General features: G+C 47.6%; 1 protein-coding gene across 1 annotated transcript; it reads right to left on the bottom strand.

The window, feature by feature from the left end:
- Nucleotides 1-1798: 1798 nt before the first annotated feature.
- On the bottom strand, nt 1799-7274 carry LOC128104042 (spermatogenesis-associated protein 31D1-like). The gene is made up of 4 exons (XM_052728791.1): nt 7092-7274; nt 6369-6411; nt 5754-5814; nt 1799-5030 (listed from the first exon to the last, which is right to left on the bottom strand). The coding sequence occupies exons 1-4, from the start codon at nt 7272-7274 to the stop codon at nt 1850-1852; spliced, it is 3468 nt and encodes a 1155-aa protein (XP_052584751.1). The 3' UTR covers nt 1799-1849.
- Between the last annotated feature and the right edge of the window lie 10781 nt (nt 7275-18055).

Below are 18055 nucleotides of genomic sequence, written 5' to 3'. Positions count from 1 at the left end.
CTTCAGCCAAGAGAGCTCTCCAAAAAGGGAGCTACTTCCTGTGTGTTTGTCTTTATAGCCTTTCTGTTCTGCCTTCTCATTGGTTGTAAACCCAAACACATGACTGCCTCTGTAGAGAATTCCAGGTCTTCTATGGTTGGGATTGAGATTAAAGGCGTGTGTCTCCAATGCTGGCTGTATCTTTTTACACACAGAGATCTACCTAGCTCTGTCTACCAAGTGCTGGGATTAAAGGCGTGTGCTACCATTGCCACGCTCTTGCTATGGCTCTAATAGCTCTGACCCCCGAGCAACTTTATTTATTAACATACAATTAAAATCACATTTCAGTACAAGTAAAATACCACCACACTCTAGACAGGCTAAAGAAATGACCAGGGAGGAGAACTATTTCCCTGCGTGGTTTTCTAGTGGACACAATTCAGTGGCAAAGAGAAAACAGCAAGGTTTCTGAGAGCCATTAAGAAGCACCCGTCAGAGCCTGTGTAAGTAGCATCTACTGCCGCAGATGCTTCCCAACGTCGTCTATAGCAACAGCTCCAAATGCACTGCTTACCGAAAGCTACCAAAATTGTTCCGTTCTCATGGGATTAACTGGTCTTTGTAGGCGGCACATCTATGGGAAGGAGACCTCTGCTCTCACGCATATGAAAGTCAGTGATGGGGAGGAGTGGCTGCCACACACTGGCAATAAGGCTCAGCCTAGAGCTAAGCAGCACCCAAGGTTCTTTCCGAGGCACATCACATCCATTTTTTTTGTTTCTTTTCATTTTTCTTTATTAAGAAATGTTCTACTCACTCTACATACCACCCACAGATCCCCCCTCCTCCCTCCTCCCACCCTCCCTCCCAAGCCACCCCACATCCCCACATCCCCCAAATCAAGGTCTCCCATGGGGAGTCAGCAGAGCCCAGCACTCTCAGCCTAGGCAGGGCCAAGCCCCTCCCCACTGCTCCAAGGCTGTGCAAGGCATCACACCACAGGCACCAGGCTCCCAAAAGCCTGCCCATGCGCCAGTGATGGATCCCGATCCCCCTGCTTGGGTGCCCCCCAAACAGCAAGAGCCAAACAACCATCTTCCATATCCAGAGGGCCTAGTCCAGTTCCATGGGGGCTCCACAGCCACTAGTCTACTCTGGTGATCAGTCTAATGAATACCCTAACTATCATCATAGAGCCTTTGTCCAGTGACTGATGGAGGCGGATGCAGAGATCCACCCACAGTCAGGCTCCAGGCTGAGCTCCAGGAATCCAATCAATGAGAGAGAGGAGGGATTCTGCAGGCATGGGATGTCGAGATCATGATGGAAAGACGTGCAGAGATGACCGGCCACACTAGTGGAAGCCCATGAACTGTATGTAGACTAGTGGCTGTGGAGCCCACATCCATTCTTAACAAGAGCCCAGGAAGCCGGGTGGAGGTGGCAGTGGCAGCACACACTTTTGATCCCAGCACTTAAGAGGCAAAGGCAGGTGGATCTCTGAGTTTAAGGCCAGCCTGGCCTACAGAGGGAGTTCCAAGACAGCCAAGGCTACCAATAGAAACTGTCTGAAAAATGAAACACAAAAACAAAAACCCAGAGAACCAGGTCACCTCTCAGAAGCACACAGGGGGACTTGGTGAAGTTGAATTAACCCAGCCCTTTCCCTAAACACAAACCCCAAGTCATCTAAAGTCTATACCATACATACCACACATACAGTACACACAAAAGACACTACTTCATCAGAACATTTATTGGGGGCAATCAGTACCATTAATAAGAGAGATTATTTCTGGGGAAGAAAGGAGTCCCTACAGTAAAGGGTGGTGCTGCCCAAGGAGAGGAGGTTTCGTTGAGGCCCTGGCTACCTGTAGGGTGCAGGTGGGTGTGGCTGTAAAACCATACCTTTGTGGGACTGTCTGTCCCTGTCGTCTACCCATCTCTTTGGACCAACAAAAGCAGTGGCCTGGTTGTAGGACCTGGGACTTGGCACCTTAGGGCAGGTTGCTTTGTGGTGGAATGGGTACCCCTGCACTGGCTCGGCTGGGACCCAAGATACTTTCTTTGGATTAGTTTTCACAGGCTTGATAGAAGGAGATAGGGGCACATGGGGGTGCATGGTGTCTGCTGCAATATGCCTATGTCCCAGTTGCTCCTTGGGGACTCTCCCAGGGTCTCTCATGGCTTTCTGAGCGACAGTGTTCCCTGGAAAGGTAGCTCTTGCCTTCCACAGCTCTGGGCCCTGCACTGACGATAGAGAAGCACCTTTTCTCAGCAATGTTTCCTGCCCTTTGCACTTTCTGTCAGGAGAAAGCCACTGCAAAAGGTGTTTGATGTGCTTCCTGAACTGGTGTTCAGGAGGGGTCAGCGCCTTCACTGGCAGGGGGTGGGTGGGCTTCTCCCCATAATTCCCCTGGCTTGGGCTGTTCTGTGAATGGCAGCTCTTCCCATTGGCCTGTAATGTCCCAGACCTTGTAAGCCCTGCTCCAAGCTCTTTCGTTCTCCACGTAGCAGGACATACTTTCTTGGCAGACAGAGGGATGTCCTTGTCCTGGCCCTTACCCAAGATGTGAGGAGGCATCCAGGGCTCCTGTTGCTGCACCTGAGGAGCATTCATGGGTCCCCTGGAAGGGCTTTGGTCATGCATGGGTAAAGGTTTGTAAGTGAATTTATTGGAGGCAGGGAGCATGTCATTTGGGGGCCCTAGAGCTTGGATGGGCAGTCTGCTTTCTGCTTTAAATTTCTCCTCCCTAGATAGCTGACTATTGCAGTCAGATGTCTGACTTTCCTGGAAACCTGATATTTCCTTCTGGGCCCTTCCAGCTACCAGAGTACTTTGCACTTTTTTTGTATTCCCATCTGCCCCTTGGGTACTCTTGCACTGGCTGGTGTTCAAGATCTTGGTAGGTTGTGGTTGAAGACCACTGAGCTGCCCTCTCTTGACTATGTTACTGACCTTGTTGGATACAAATGTGTTTTTGTCATTCATCTTTGTTCCTTGAGGCTCCTGGACTGTTTTGCTGGAATCCAGTTGCTTACCCACTGGCACAGGGCCAGCCTCAGTGGATATTCTGGGCACATCTGGGCTATGTCTATTGCCCTCTGACTCTTTCAGTCTGAAGTTGTCTAAGCCAACGGATGCCTGATGCAGAACAGATTTTGTCATTGCATATGTGCTTTTGACATGTCCATCCTTGAGATGCAGGGCAGTTTCAAGTTTTTTCCGACATTGTCTCACCTGTGAGGTCCCTGAAGGTTTGCCTGACAGACTGCCTGGGTGGCTTCGTAGGTTCGTCTTACAGTCAGATTGCAGACCATTACCTAGAGCGCCCTTAGAGTTACTCCATAGACATTTTTGGGCAATCTCTGGACTCTGTCCTTGTGCCTTTACCATTTTTCCCTCTAGAGAGAGACTCTCTGAGTACCTCTCTTGCGAGCTTCCAGGTTGGTTCGACGCAGTGTCGTGTGGGTCTTTGCTCTCCTGGTACTGAAAGAAAGAGGCCCATGAGAGCCCGTAGCTGCACGGAGATGACTCTGAAAGGTCAGGACTCACCCATGGCTGAGACTTAAAGATCCTCTGAGGCAGGCCCCAGCGCTGTAGGATGAACCGCTTTTGAAGGTGGCGCTCGAGTTTCTTCCGGAATGCATCAGTCAGGGGAAAGTCTCCAGGAGGAACGGACCTGGGAGCATGGGTCTCGGAGGACTGCCTGACCAATGAGGGCTTGGAAGGTAGGAGACAAAAGTCTTCCTGAGACTTTTGGACTACTGAGGGTAAACCCCACACCCTCTGCTGTACCTTTGTCATGATGCTGCATTCTAGGTGGTGGATTTGGGCTTGCAGCAGAGTTTTTGTCTTGTCTTGGGACCTATGAAAATACACCCCACAGATCCTAAGCTGAGATTGAGAGGAAGATGATGTCTCTGGGATTGGAGGTTGAAACTGGGTCTGGGACATGGCAAGCAGGACACCTTGGGACTGAGATTGGGACAACATCTGTGATGGGCTCTCAGGCAAAGACAGAGGTGTGGGAAGAGTCAGGACTGAGGAGTCTGGGGTTCCGTTGAACCAGATGTAGGTTGAGGAACAGTGAGCTGACAGTGTACTGATAGCGTTCATGGACTCGCTGTGGAGATATGGGAGACCCCAAAAGTGCTGTGTAAACTTGGGTTCTGACTGGTCTTCAGTGGTTTGAGCCTGAGCAAGCCCCTGGTGCGTGATCAGCTCACTGAGCATGCTTTTGCTGCCCCCCAGAGGACGAGAGCCTCCTGAGTTCTGCGACTCAGTAGCGGACTCTGGGATTTCCTCCCAAGTTGTAAGTGCTTTTTGGAAAGCTTCTGCTTTTTCTTCCCCATCCTTCAGCATAAGAAAGTCAGCCTGACTTTCGTCTCGTCTCTCAAGCAGCACCAGGACTTTGGGGCTGGGGAAAGAGAGTTTTCCAGGCGTTGTGAAATAGTCTGTGGTTTGTCTCCCCAAAAAAGCTTTAGAAGAGTGGGCCTTAACCAGGCATTCCGACTGTGATGAGAACCCTGACACGTAACCACAAGCTTCTTTGTTTGTTGTGGCATTGACAAACCACTCACTCGGGCTGCCCGCCATGGATGGAGTGATTTCCAGTTGTAAAGACCCTTCTGTTTGAGGAAATGTGGGAAGTGGATGAGATGGGATGTGGTCCAGTGGGGAATCAGTGCTTGGAAGAACAGGCTCTGATGGCAGAGCGTCACCTTGTGGTGCATACAAAAGTATGTCTTCCAAGGGGGTGACCTTGTTAGTTGAGAGAGTGGTGGGAGGAGGAGAAGGTACAGGTGACAGAGACGAAGTGTGACATCCTGGAGGGCTCGGTGAGCGGGGAGGGGACAGAGAAAATGAATTCTCAGTCACAGAAGCTGTGGAAGGCACACTGGATGCAGAGGCAGCACCATCTTCGAGGGTGGCCCACGACAGCAGATGGCTGACCTTGGCAGTTGCTCCATTGCACACATCACAGCAGGGGTCTGGGCAGAGTACTTGTCGAAAGTGGGAGGCATCGTACAGCCGTCCAAAAGGGCTGAAGAAGACAGAGTTCAGGTCTGTGGTCAGGACCTGTGTTCTAGTTATCTTCATCTGTCAACTTGACACAACCTAGTGTCATCTGAGAGACCAGCCTCAGTGGAGGGATTGCCTAGATAAGACAGGCCCGTAGTCATGCATGTAGAAAGTTGTCTTGGTTGTTAATTCATGTAGGAAGGCCCAGCCCATTGTGAGCAGCACCATCCCTAGGCAAATGGTACTGACATGCATAAGAAAGCTAACAGAATATAAGCCTACCTACACTCTAGCTAGCAAACAGCATTCCCCACTTTACCACTCCTTGGCTATGAAGTGAGTGCCGTGGTTGGAGGCAATGAACTCACCTGCCTTCAAGTTCCTGCTTCAACTTCCCTCAACAGCTGGGATCTGGATTTATAGGCTGAAATAAACCTTGCACCTTAAAGGTCCTTTCGGTTGTGGTGTTTTATCACAGCAACAGCAACAAAGCTGGGACAACCAGCATGCGCAGAAAGAGGGCTACCGGCGCATGTGGGGTGCACACACCCCAAGCCTGTGTGCCTGCTCCTTTTGTTCTGTCCGTGGCTACCAAAGAGGCTGCAGCCTCTCTCCATGCCTCCAGTTTACACACACTCCTTTAGCTATCCCTCCCAAGACAAGAGCGGGCTATGTCAAGTTCCCAGGATGCATTGACCTTGGGGTGGGGATGGGATGGGCCCCGAAAGAAAGGGAAAATTGTCACCTTTGCACAACAGACAGCAGCTTCCTCCTCTCCCATGCTTCTCTGTGGAAGATTCTAAATTCTGGAAAGCATGGGGGGTGGGTCGTATGGAAGAAAAGACAGAGACATGAGCATCACACCGTTTCCCTAAGGGAAACACCTAAGGCTATTGTAGTCTAAAATCATCAAGAAATAGTAGACATGGTGAACTCATCACCAACAATACTAGCAATGCTCACTTGCATTTCTTTGTTGACGAAGTCCCTTTGTGGACATCATCTCACAATGTACACCACAGAAGCTCACAAGTCTTGGCTTCCTCAGAGATGTCTGAGCCCCAGATGTGAGGCATGCACATGATACCAGAAGGCAGGGGCTGTGCCTCCAAAACCCCCTGGAGTCCTCCCTGGACAGGCCCTGTGCTCACTGCGTGGGCGGCACTCACTGCCCGGGTCAGGGATCACTGCTCCATGGCCATGGGTGAGCAGGGCTGGGGTGCAGGGCTGCTTCTCAGTCTCCTTTGAGGGAGACAGTGTGTGTCTAGTGACATGAGAGCCTCAGATCACGGACCCAGCTCTTATGGAAATGACAGGAAGGGAAAACCGAGGTGATAAGACCCTAGAGGTGAGTGCCTACCTTTCGATGATGCTCTCCTTCCTTTCTTAGCTTTGCCCTGTTGCTGTTAACAGAAAGAAAAATGATTTTTTTCTGTTGTTTTTCCTAGGATGCTAAAGAATTCCATTAACCAAAAATACTGTGATTTCCAGTCGAGTAAGATTAATTCCAACCTTTATATTTACTTTCAAAAGTGATAGAAGACTTTCAGTTTTTCCTTCTTTGAGAAACCAAAGGAGGATTTTTGTCTGCAAGAGTCACAGCTGAGAATATCAGTAAGAAGTCCCACGCTAAACAGCACAGACTGAGACCAGGGCCACAGTGGCACTCCCTCTGAGACACTTTGTCCTGGGAACAGATCTTGGACTCCAGGCTCTGCTCAGAGGCCGTTTGTCTGTGGTCAGCACTGCTCTCCTGAAGCACAACTTGGGGGAGTGAGGGTGGAGGAGCTTAGGACGTGGGCGAGGGCATGGGGCAGGTGTCAGGAGACACTGTTCTCCTTCAGAAATCTGACATCTGGGACTAAGCATAAGACCAGGATGGGTGCTCAGCACCGGGCCATGAACACCCAGGGGTTAGGCTAGCCTTAATTCCCCCCATCCAAGGCCCCATGCTTTCACATGGCAGTGTTCTCTCCTCTTCATAGTGTCCTAGTCCAGGCAACCAAACTCATTCAACAACATGGGAGTAGAAATGGCAGCTACAAATGAAGAAACCCCCTAGGAGCTCACCATACTGCCTCACCTTTCTGATGTCTCGATTGTTCCATGTGGGTAAGAAGGGTTTCAGTAGCAGGTGCCTCAGGTACAAGAGAAGCACCCCTACTGCACTCAGGAAGATGCACTTGGGGTAAATATCCACGAAGGCTGAGGGTAAGCTCAACCATGGTTCAGTAGCACTATGTAGAAAGGAGATGACGTTCTCCATAGTGTGAATCACACAGCTGCCTGAGGCAGCTGAGTTCTGAGGCTGAGTGGGCCTCACTGTAGAGTCAGGTCTGCATCACAGAGCAGGGAAGAGTCATAGAGGGTTTGTGAGGGTGGGGAGGAGGATGAGCCCTCAGCCCCCCAGTGCCCCCCCCCCACCTTCAACCTCATCCCAGCAGAGTCCTCTGCCTGGGCCTGCTGCTGCATTCCCACCCAGCTTTCTTCTCGTCAAGTTCCACGGGGCGCTTTCCAGTTTGTTTCTTCTGTGACCAGGACTCCAGCTCAGTCCCCTTTACTGTTTGCAGCTCTTGACCTGGACCCTTGCAATTCTCCTGCCTAGAGTCTGACTTGGCATCTCCTTGGAAGTGTTTGCTTTTTAGTGTGTTGCATCAGGACCAATGTCCTTCAACATATCTACAGAAAATTCAACATTTTCTCTCTCACCAAATTAGCTATCAGATGAAATTTTCTCTCACATATTTACTTTGTGAATGCTCAGTGACCAACTTTTGTGTTTGAGTCAGCTTGCAATGTCTTCAGAGGGACAGACTAAAATCATAAAGCTATCATAAATATGGGATGTATATAATTAGAACTTCAGGCACTCTTTTGTGTATGATTATACAATTTTTTTTTTAGTGGTGATGTAGTTGGAAAGCCAGATCGGGAAGAAGTAAGGCTAGTCATAGAATGGGGTGTGCTTGGTGGTACAGGATAAAGTGGCTGACAGTGTTAGATGGCAGGCCAGCCAGCTGCAGAGTCTTAGGGAACCCAGCAGGTGTGTGGTCTGTGAATAGCTAGGAATGAAAGTGGGCTACATAGACCAGGATGAGGTGGGCATCCTGATAGGCAAACTGAATGGAAACTGGAGAACTCGTGTGAGCTGGGGGAAAGTGTAGGCTGGGCAGACAAAGGTTTTTGTGGCTGGTTGCACTGGGTAGAGTTGAGCGAAGTGGTAATGGGGCTGGTTAGGTGGGAGGGAAGCTGAGGGACAGGACAGTATGTGTCAGGTCCTGGGAAAGCAGACAACTGTTGCATTCATGAGTAGGCAGGGTACGTTGGTAATGGGATACCTTGTGTGGAATAAAACAGGTTGGGGAGCGTGGCAGGCTGGCAAGCTAGGATGTGGCTGGGGGTCAGGTGGCAAAAAGGTGCCATGGGTATAGATCTAGGGGCAAGGCAGGACATCATGCTAGGGCGCTGTAGAACAGAGCATGTAAGCATGCATGGGCACATGATCTCCTAAACTGACCAGTGTAGTATGGGAATTGGCTTTCCTGGAGGGTTAGGCAGTCTCAGTAGGATGAATGGAGGACAGGATGCAGGTGAGGTGAGGTATGGCATGTTCTTGGTGTGCACAGGTGGTGTAGGGAACCTGGTACACTGGCAGACTAGGGTGAGTAGGGTAGCAGGTTGGGCTAATGGCCACCACTAAAGTGTGTCAGGGAACATGGGAGGCTGTGGAGACAGGCAAAAGCAGATATGGTGAGGACAGAAACTGCTGTTGGAAATCTAGGGAGCAGAAGTCTAGGAGGTAGGTTACAAGGACAGGTGTCAGGGCTAGAGGAGGCATACCACAGTGAGTTTGGGCATAGTGGGGGCCCCCTATCCATTCAGCAGGAGTAATTACAGACCGGGATGAGGTTGGGAAAGGGGTTGTTGTGGTCTGGCCATGGCTGGATTAGGGTGAGTTGGGATTGGGGTGATCTGTGGAACCAGGCACTCTGGTGGCACTATTGTGACATTAGGAAAGGGGAGGTTGATGGGTCATGTGACATCATAATCAAGGGACTTGGACAAGAGCTCCATGGTGGGCTAAGCTGAGGCGACAAGCAATAGGAGGCAGGCTAGTTAGCAGCCACTAGGCATCAAGCACATCCAAATAGCTCAAGGCGCCTTGCCTAGCTGTGGAAGCTGGCTGGCAGCTCAGGAGGGATGGAACTAGGCTGAGATGGGGAATAGTAGGGGCTGGGTGAGATGGGGAGCATGACGCTCTGGGTGCCACAGGGCCAGACACAGAACAGGTTGAATACTCTATTGTGAGGTAGTGGAGGGAACACTAGGGTGTGAGGGGCATCTTTGGGGAGGGTGCGTGTGGTATCCTTTCCACCAGTGGAATTGTATGAGCTTGGACACTGGACAGACTCACAGATCAGGGGCACTGTGACACTGGTAAGGGAGCATATGGGGTACACCAGTGTGACCTGAGAGCAGAGTGCAATTTTGGACTACGATGATTTGAGCTATGGGATCCGGCAGGCTAGGCAGCTGAGCTTACTCAGTCTGGGGACATAGCGGGCTGGGCTGACTAGGGAAAGATTAGACACGGGGCAGGCAGGGTGGCCAAGAATGACTAGTCAGTGTTGTAGCACATAGGGTCCACAACTGGGTGAGATCACTGATGCCTTTTCTCCCCCAGCAGCCTGTCCAGTGCTTTCCTATTTAGAAAGTCCTTCCCTATGCCTGTCTTACTGTGCACTCCTTTACTTTTTCCTCCAGCAGGTTTTTTTTTTTTTTTGACAGAGTTTGTCTGTGTAGCCCTGGCTGTCCTGGAACTCACTCTGTAGACCAGGCTGGCCTTGAACTCACAGAGATCCACCTGCCTCTGCCTCCCGAGTGCCTGGCACATTGAGACTCTTGGTGCATTTGCAGTTCACTGTCATACAGAGTGACAGATGAGGATCTAGTCTCGTGCTCTCCATGTAGACACTATCTGTGGAAGATGCCGCCATTCTATGAGTGTATATCTCACACCCAGCTTTTTTATGTGGGCACTGGGGGTTGAACTCAGGCCCTTGAGCCTGTCCAGCAAGCACTTTACCAGCTAGCTCATCTCCCAGCTCCTAGATTTCTAAACTAATATATTAGGTCCCTATTTCAGGCACTCAGTCCTAAGTCAAGGCACCCCTTAAATGACTAAGATTATACCTTTTAAAGGATTATGAACTCAAAGAGCTTTTTGTAGCATTTGGGGATGTGTGTGTGTGTGTGTGTGTGTGTGTGTGTGTGTGTGTGTGGTGTAGGTGTATGGGCATGTGTGCGTATGCATGTGTGAGGGCAGAGGTTAATATTGTTTGTCTTCTTTCTTTTCTTTCTTTTTTTTTTTTTTTCCCCGAGACAGGGTTTCTCTGTGTAGCTGTGCGCCTTTCCTGGAACTCGTTTTGGAGACCAGGCTGGCCTTGAACTCACAGAGATCCGCCTGCCTCTGCCTCCCGATTACTTTCCACTTTAAAAATTAAATGTTTTGTTTAATATTCATACATACATACGTAAAACATGTTTGGATCAAATCCACCCTCCATTCTTCCCCTCCTCTATCCTTGCCTTCCCCCTTCCCCCTTCCCCCCAACTTCATGTTCTCTCTCTCTCTCTCTTTCTCTCTCTCTCTCTCTCTCTCTCTCTCTCTCTCTCTCTCTCTCTCTCTCTCTCTCTTCCTCTCCTCTCCTCTCCTCTCCCTTCTCCAGCAACCATCAGCTGTCAGTGGTTCCTATGCTCCTCCTCCTCACCCATGCTAGGGTTTTAACATTTGTGCTGTGGGATGTCCTGTATGTTGTGAATAAATAAAATGCTGATTGGCCAGTAGCCAGGCAGTAAGTACAGATAGGCAGGACAAACAGAGAGGAGAGGTGGGGAGGTGGAAGTCTGGAGGAGATGCCAGCCTGCTGTCCAGGGAGCAGCATGTAAAGGCAGCAGGTAAAGCCACGGAACACGTGGCAACATGTAGATTAACGGAAATAGGTTAGTTTAAGATAGAAGAACTAGGGCTGGAGAGATGGCTCAGAGGTTAAGAGCACTGCTTGCTCTTCCAAAGGTCCTGAGTTCAATTCCCAGCAACCACGTGGTGGCTTACAACCATCAGTAATGAGATCTGGTGCCCTCTTCTGGCCTGCAGGCATACATGCAGACAGAACACTGTAACTAATAAATAAATAAATCTTTAAAAAAAAAGATAGAAGAACTAGATAACAAGAAGCCTGCTGTGGCCATACAGTTTATAATCAATATAAGTCTCTGTGTGTTTACTTGTTTGGGTCTGAGCGGCTGAAGTACTGGTGAGTGAGAGAGATTTGTCCTAACCATGGGCCAGGCAGGACTGGAGAAAACTTCAGCTACAAATGGCGCCCAACAGGTTGGCAAGAGTTTCCACCTAAAACCTGAGAAAAAAGATTCTAAAATGGAGCTAAAAACAGTTCCTAGTTGTTTCTCTCAAGTTGGCAGCAGCCTGCAGGTTTGAGCTAGTATGGCTGGTTCCTGGTGTGTGCGTTTGACTGGCAGTATGGCAGGAATGAGGTGTTTGCAAGTGGCACATTATACTGTGTGGTGGATTTAGTCTTTGCTAGTACAAAAAAAAGGGTTTCTGGGCTGTAGCATGAATCTTAACAGGTCTTATTAATAAAAACAAACCTGGAGCCAGGTATTGGGGTGAATGCTGGAAGATCAGAGGAACAGAACAAGCCACAGCTTCCTCACCTCGTCAATTCCTCAGCTGATCCTGTTTCCTCAGACTGGAAGCCTCTGAGTTCTCATCCAGAATGAATCTCAGCTGAACTGTTGCTTAAAAGCCTAAAAGCTTAACCAGCTAAAAGCTTCTAGTTTCTGGTCGTCACGCCTTATATACCTTTCTGCTTTCTGCCATCACTCCCTGGGATTAAAGGCTCACTTTCTGGTATTAAAGGTGTGTGTCACCATGCCTGGCTGTTTCCAATGTGGCCTTGAATTCACAGAGATCCTGACGGATTTCTGCCTCTGGAATGCTAGGATTAAAGGCATGAGTGCCACCATTTTCTAGCCTCTGTATCTAGTGGCTTTTCTGTTCTCTGACCCCAGATAAGTTTATTAGGGTGCACAATATTTTGGGGAAAACAATACCACCACACTGGGCTACACACTGCTTTGATAGAAGCATAGAACCACTGTTTCTAAGAGTTGATGGCTCCCAAAGCTGGTGGTAAACATACCACCGCCATGTTGGGAAGCTGAGGTGGGCAGAGCCACCAGCCAAAGCTGCTATTTTAGCCCTAGTAATGCTGCAGTTTAAAGCAATAGGTTCACAATAAGACAGATTCAGATGAAACAAGACTTTAAATGTTTTACCATGTGTGTAAAAATGTATGTAGGCTTGGAAGAGAGAAAAAAAGAAATATATACAGTTATATAAAGAAATAGTTTTTAAAAATAAAGTCTTTAAAGAGACAGTAAAGGTAGCATAAAAAATAAGCCACACAAACATCGATATTACACAGAGAATCTGGATTGTGTTGTCTTTGGGATTTTTAACTGCAGAAAAGCATTTGATCATAAAAGCTGTTGAGTTAAGCCAATATGTATATTTTAAAGGTACCTTGACTTCAAAATTTGGATGTAAGGATATGTTGCTTTGGAAAGGAGGCTCTGCTTTTGTTTCCACAGAAAGCAATAGGCTATGGATTTGTTCCAGATTAAGGAACATCAGGTTTGACCAGCCAAGACCCCCTGAAAGGTGACACCAAGGCCCAGATGATCCAACATCCAGAACAGTTTCAAGGCAACTGGCTCAGACGATACACCCTCACAGACTATTCCATAATCCTAAAATTTTCTTTGTGTCCCCATAAGATACAGCGCCCCCTCCAGCAGGAAGTAGTAAAAAAAAAAAAGCTACGCCCAAATTCCCAAATATACCAAGCAGGCTTTGGAGATGGAATTGGCTCACTCCTTCTCTAAACCCAAGTATACTACAAAAAAAAAAAAAAAAAAAAAAAAAGGTTGAAAGATTCTTGTGTCCCATATCAGAAGAGCCCTCTGGTGTGGGACAGAGAAAAACCAATATTTTTATTTAAATCAGGTGGATTATAAGTGCAATCTCTTTCTAAAGAAGAAAAGGGGATATGATATATATATATATATGATAGGATGAAAGGGTAGATTATTGAACCTACTTTTGAAGAGTAAGTTGTTTAGAAATGTTTTACATTGCTGTAGATTATTTTAGTTTATTGATACAAGTTTAAACTTAATTTTGTTATACTGTATTGTACCTTTACTCTTGTTTAAGGTATTATGTTTATACAACTCATTTAAATTGTAATGGAACAATTAGTCTTCTATGATAGTCAAACTTATAGTCATGTTAAGTTTTCTAGGTATACATAGCTATATTTCAGATAGATAGGTAATCTTCAAACACTTCAAAGACCTACAGAATATGGCATTTAAAATGTTTTAAGAATTTAGCCTTTTTGGACAGTGAAACATGTCTGCTCCTGGCAGCACCAATTTACTTCAGAGAAGAGGATGGGCATCAAAGACATTCCATATGGAATTTATCTTCTTCTTGGCAAAAATAGCCATTTGGGTAAGAAACTGTTCTTGCCTGGACTGCTTGATTGACTGTACATATAGGACCCATAGGAAGGTGACCACTGAACTTTGCTTGGCAAAATGGTCCTTCAGGTTCTTGCTTCGCAGAGGAAACTGCCAGACATTCTACATGACTCTAGGCCTGTGGGCTGAAGACAGATGCCCCAACTTTACAGAGGAACTTTAGATGACTGTCCAGGCTGCCAGCTGTCTCTGTCTACTCTTGCAAGGCTCCTGAAAGTTGCTTGTGTCCTTTTCCTGTTTCTCAGGTAATATTATATCCTTCTGAGGTCTTTGATGTAGTTGAAGACTAGGTAGTTATAATTTAGATAAGTTAGATATGAAATTTTAGACTCATAAATATAGGATAGATAGAATATCTTCTTTAATTTTGCCAAATTCAAATAGACTAGATATTATAAATAGACTAGATAGTGTAACTGTACTTCTTGCCTGATAATTGTTTTGTTATATGTAATTTTACTTTGTGAAAGTTAAAACATTCCTTTTTGAAAAAAAAAGAAAAGGGGAAGTGCTGTGGATATCACTCTGTATAAATAAAATGCTGATTGGCCAGGAGCCAGGCAGGAAGTATAGGCAGGACAAGGAGAGAGGAGAATTCTGGGAAGTGGAAGGCTGAGGCAGGGAGACGCTGCCAGCCTCTGCCATGAGAAGATGTTAAGCCACAAGCCACAAGCCACGTGGCAACTTACAGATTAATAGAAATGAGTTAATTTTAAGATATAAGAACTAGATAGCAAGAAGCCTGCCACGGCCATACAGTTTATAAGTAATATAAGTCTCTGTGTGTTACTTGGTTGGGTCTGATGGCTGTGGGACTGGCAGGTGAGAGAGATTTGTCCTGACTGTGGGCCAGGCAGGAAAACTCTAGCTACAACCATCCTGTCTCTGGCATCCACAAGCATATGTCATCTCATTTCCTCATGAGTCGGATGAATCTTACTGATTTGCTTCTAGTCAGTACAATGGAGGGAAAGGTTGGCACATCACCCACACTTCCAGTGTGTAAAACGTTGGCGTTTTTGTACTTCCCTGTGTAACATGTTGGAGTTTCTGTACTTCCCTGTGTAGCACGTTGGTGTTTCTGTACTTCCCTGTGTAACAGATTGGTGTTTCTGTACTTCCCTGTGTAACAGATTGGTGTTTCTGTACTTCCCTGTGTAACACGTTGGCGTTTCTGTACTTCCTTGTGTAACACGTTGGTACTTTGTAGTTCCAGTGTTTCTGCACATCACTGGCATTTCTATCTTCCGAGCAGAAATCCCCCCTCCTCTGGCTTTGATGAAGCAAGCTACCAATAGGGTATGCCCACCTGCAAGCCGGAAGGAGGGCTCCAACTAAGAACCAAACTGTGATCAACAGCCTCAGCCAAATGGCCTTGAGGAACTGAACCTGCCAGCAGTTACATATCAAACACGGAAAGGGTTGTTCCCCAGTCAAGCCTTCCAATTTCAGCAGTATCAAAGACCCCAAGGTAGAGAATGCAGGTAGAAGTGGCCTGGACTCTTGAGTCACAGAGACTGAGGCAACAAGTTATGTTCTTAACCACTAAAATTCAAGGTACCCATAACACCAGTAGGTGATTAATATATTATAGAATCATTGTGGCTTTGGATGAGCAGCATATTAGCTCTAAGGAAGGTAGAAAGAGATTCATTCTCAAAGAGACTAATACAGTGTCTGGCAGCACCCCTCAGGGTCTTGTGAAGAATGCTGAAAGATGCCCCTCATGCTGCTGTTGTGAAGCAATGTAATTCTGTGCTAGAAAGTCCATTTTGTCCTCCAGTGGGTCAAGGACTGCTGGGTGGGAAGGGGTTGTGAGGATGAAGGAGTGGCCCCTCCCATTGTTTTCTTTTCCTCCTCCCAATTCTGAGTTTTGATTCCTCCCCAAAAGAGTTTCTTTTATTCTCAAATACTGTGTGGCCATGCTGGCCACCTCTCAGGTGATTACTGTGGAGCCTTTTGTTCTGCTAATGTCAAGAAGCCAGCATCCTAGAGAGTTTTCTGGGGTGGGAAAAGCTCTTCCTTTCTCTCACAGTGCCCATACGAGTAAAGATATCTCATTTTCAAGTTAAGAATAAGTATAGTGTCATTGCCAGAGAGAGCAACATGCCACCATAAAAGCTAGTTCCTGGCTCTGAGCTGGCCCCAAAGCAGCACAATCTACAGACACACACTTCACACAGTGACTATACGACACTTTGGACACACACCTCACACAGCGACTGTGTAGATCTACAGACACACACCTCACACAATGACTGTGCAGATCTACAGACACCCACCTCACACGGTGACTGTGCAGATCTACAGACACACACCTCACACGGTGACTGTGCAGATCTACAGACACCCACCTCACACGGTGACTGTGCAGATCTACAGACACACACCTCACACGGTGACTGTGCAGATCTACAGACACACACCTCACACGGTGACTGTGCAGATCTACAGACACACACCTCACATAATGACTGTGCAGATCTACAGACACACATCTCACACGGTGACTTACAGCTCTGGAAACACACCTCACAGGATGACTATGCAGGTCTACAGAAACACACCTCACACAGTGATTTGTAGCTCTATGAAAACACACCTCACACTACTTTTTTGTGAAACATTCAAGTCAGTATTCTTTAAGAACAGAAGTAATCCTCTTTTTCAGAAAATCTTAGCCCTGGGCCCCTCTACAGCTGCAAGTTCTATCTTTTCTGTGTCTGTGAAGAGTAGATAGAGAGGGATGCTTGCAGAATGTTTTCCTTTCCACTAGTGTCAGATAAAAGTGGGGAGCAGGGTCCTCACTACACCCTTCGTGAGGGACAGAGAGATGGCTCTGTGAGTAGGTGACTTTCAATCCTCATGAGGATGAGATCAGAAGAGAAGCTTTCTCTCCATCACCAACCTCAGAGCCTTGGCTCCATACTTCCTGGGACTGCAGGGGACATCTCTGTCTTGACTGTGCCAGAAGGTGCCCAGCTCTGAAGCTCTGTGTGGTGCAGGATAATGAGGGTGCAAGGGGACCGGTAGTTCCATGGCTGGATTGTGTAGTGTTTTCTTCACCTGAAAACATCTGGAGAGATCTCAAAAACTCTGAGTGAGTGCTGCCACTTTCAGAGGTTCCCAGCACATCATAACCACCTACATCTCCATCGCAAGTGAGTCTTATGCCCTCCTCTGGCCTCTGTGGGCACCCACACATAAATGCACACACATAAATAAAAATTTCTTAATTTTAAAAAGGCAAGTTCCAAGCCGGGCGGTGGTGGCGCACGCCTTTAATCCCAGAACTCGGGAGGCAGAGCCAGGCGGATCTCTGTGAGTTCGAGGCCAACCTGGGCTACCAAGTGAGTCCCAGGAAAGGCGCAAAGCTACACAGAGAAACCCTGTCTCGAAAAACCAAAAAAAAAAAAAAAAGGCAAGTTCCATTCCAGTCCAACTGGAGCCATATAGTGAGACCCTACCTGAGAATAATAGTAATAACACTTTTTTAAAAAAGAAAATGTCTGGAAAATTTCAGAATAAGTCTCTGTGTTAAAAACACAAAATGGGTACAAGCATGGATGTTTAAAAGGCAGTCTCCCAGATGATCATTTAGCAGAATAAAAACAGTATTCCTCTAGACATGGGCTTTTGAAGAGCATTATAGTACCAAACATGAAATTCCCTTCTGTGGATCATGTCTCAAAATCCAGTCAGATGTGCACTAGTAGTCACGTCTTGCCTGGCAGGTTCACATTGCAGCATGCACAACCCAGCTCTCGGTAAGATCATTGGTTTGTTCTCTCCCCCAGCAGCTTGCATAGCACCCTCCAGCATCATGAAAGAGCCAGCTGGAAGTTCCCCAAGTGGTTTGAGACTGATTTCTCTAGGTCCTGCCTGTAGCCTGTTGTGTGGTGTCTTTAGCAATAGGGTCCTGGCATATAGTTATGGTGGACAACCGCAGGAACGGTAACAGCCTGTGTGGTTTCCGGAGACCTCTGGAGCAGCCCTGACCAATAACTTGTGGGGACATTTCCCAAGCCTTATGCTTCTCCCTGTGAACCTGGGCTGTTCTCAATCTTGTCAGAGAAGCCTCTTTCTGCAGTGGACAGCAGTCAGTGTGGACACACAGAACCAGGCGAAGTGCTGAGAACAAGGGACAAGTGCTCACCCCATATGGGCTGTATCAACCCAGCCCCAAGGCTCAGGTAACACCGGGGAAGAGGCCGCGGGGAGGAGCGCTCCGAACATCGCCGCCACGTACTCATGGCACACAGGTCACCTGCACAAAGCCTACACAAGGTCAAGCCAGCCACAAGCACAAGGATGGGGCGGACAACATCCAGGCCCCACCTCTTACCGAGGAGCTACTGGCCGTGGATAATTGCTGGGGAGGAAGAGCTGTCTTTTAAGATATTATTTACATGTATGTGT

This window comes from Peromyscus californicus, unplaced genomic scaffold, assembly GCF_007827085.1.
Source record: "Peromyscus californicus insignis strain IS unplaced genomic scaffold, ASM782708v3 Scaffold_8__1_contigs__length_139910024, whole genome shotgun sequence".
Lineage (NCBI taxonomy): Eukaryota > Metazoa > Chordata > Mammalia > Rodentia > Cricetidae > Peromyscus > Peromyscus californicus.
The sequence above is the reverse complement of the archived record's forward strand: the minus strand, read 5'-3'. Positions and strand labels throughout refer to the sequence as shown.

Coding starts and splice junctions, on each gene's coding strand:
- LOC128104042 (XM_052728791.1), bottom strand. CDS start 7,274: ATGGAGAACGTCATCTCCTTTCTACATAGTGCTACTGAACCATGGTTG. Junction 6,412..7,091: donor ACAATCGAGACATCAGAAAG/GTGAGGCAGTAT, acceptor TTCTGTTAACAG/CAACAGGGCAAAGCTAAGAA. Junction 5,031..5,753: donor CTGCTGTCTGTTGTGCAAAG/GTGACAATTTTC, acceptor TGTCTTCTTCAG/CCCTTTTGGACGGCTGTACG.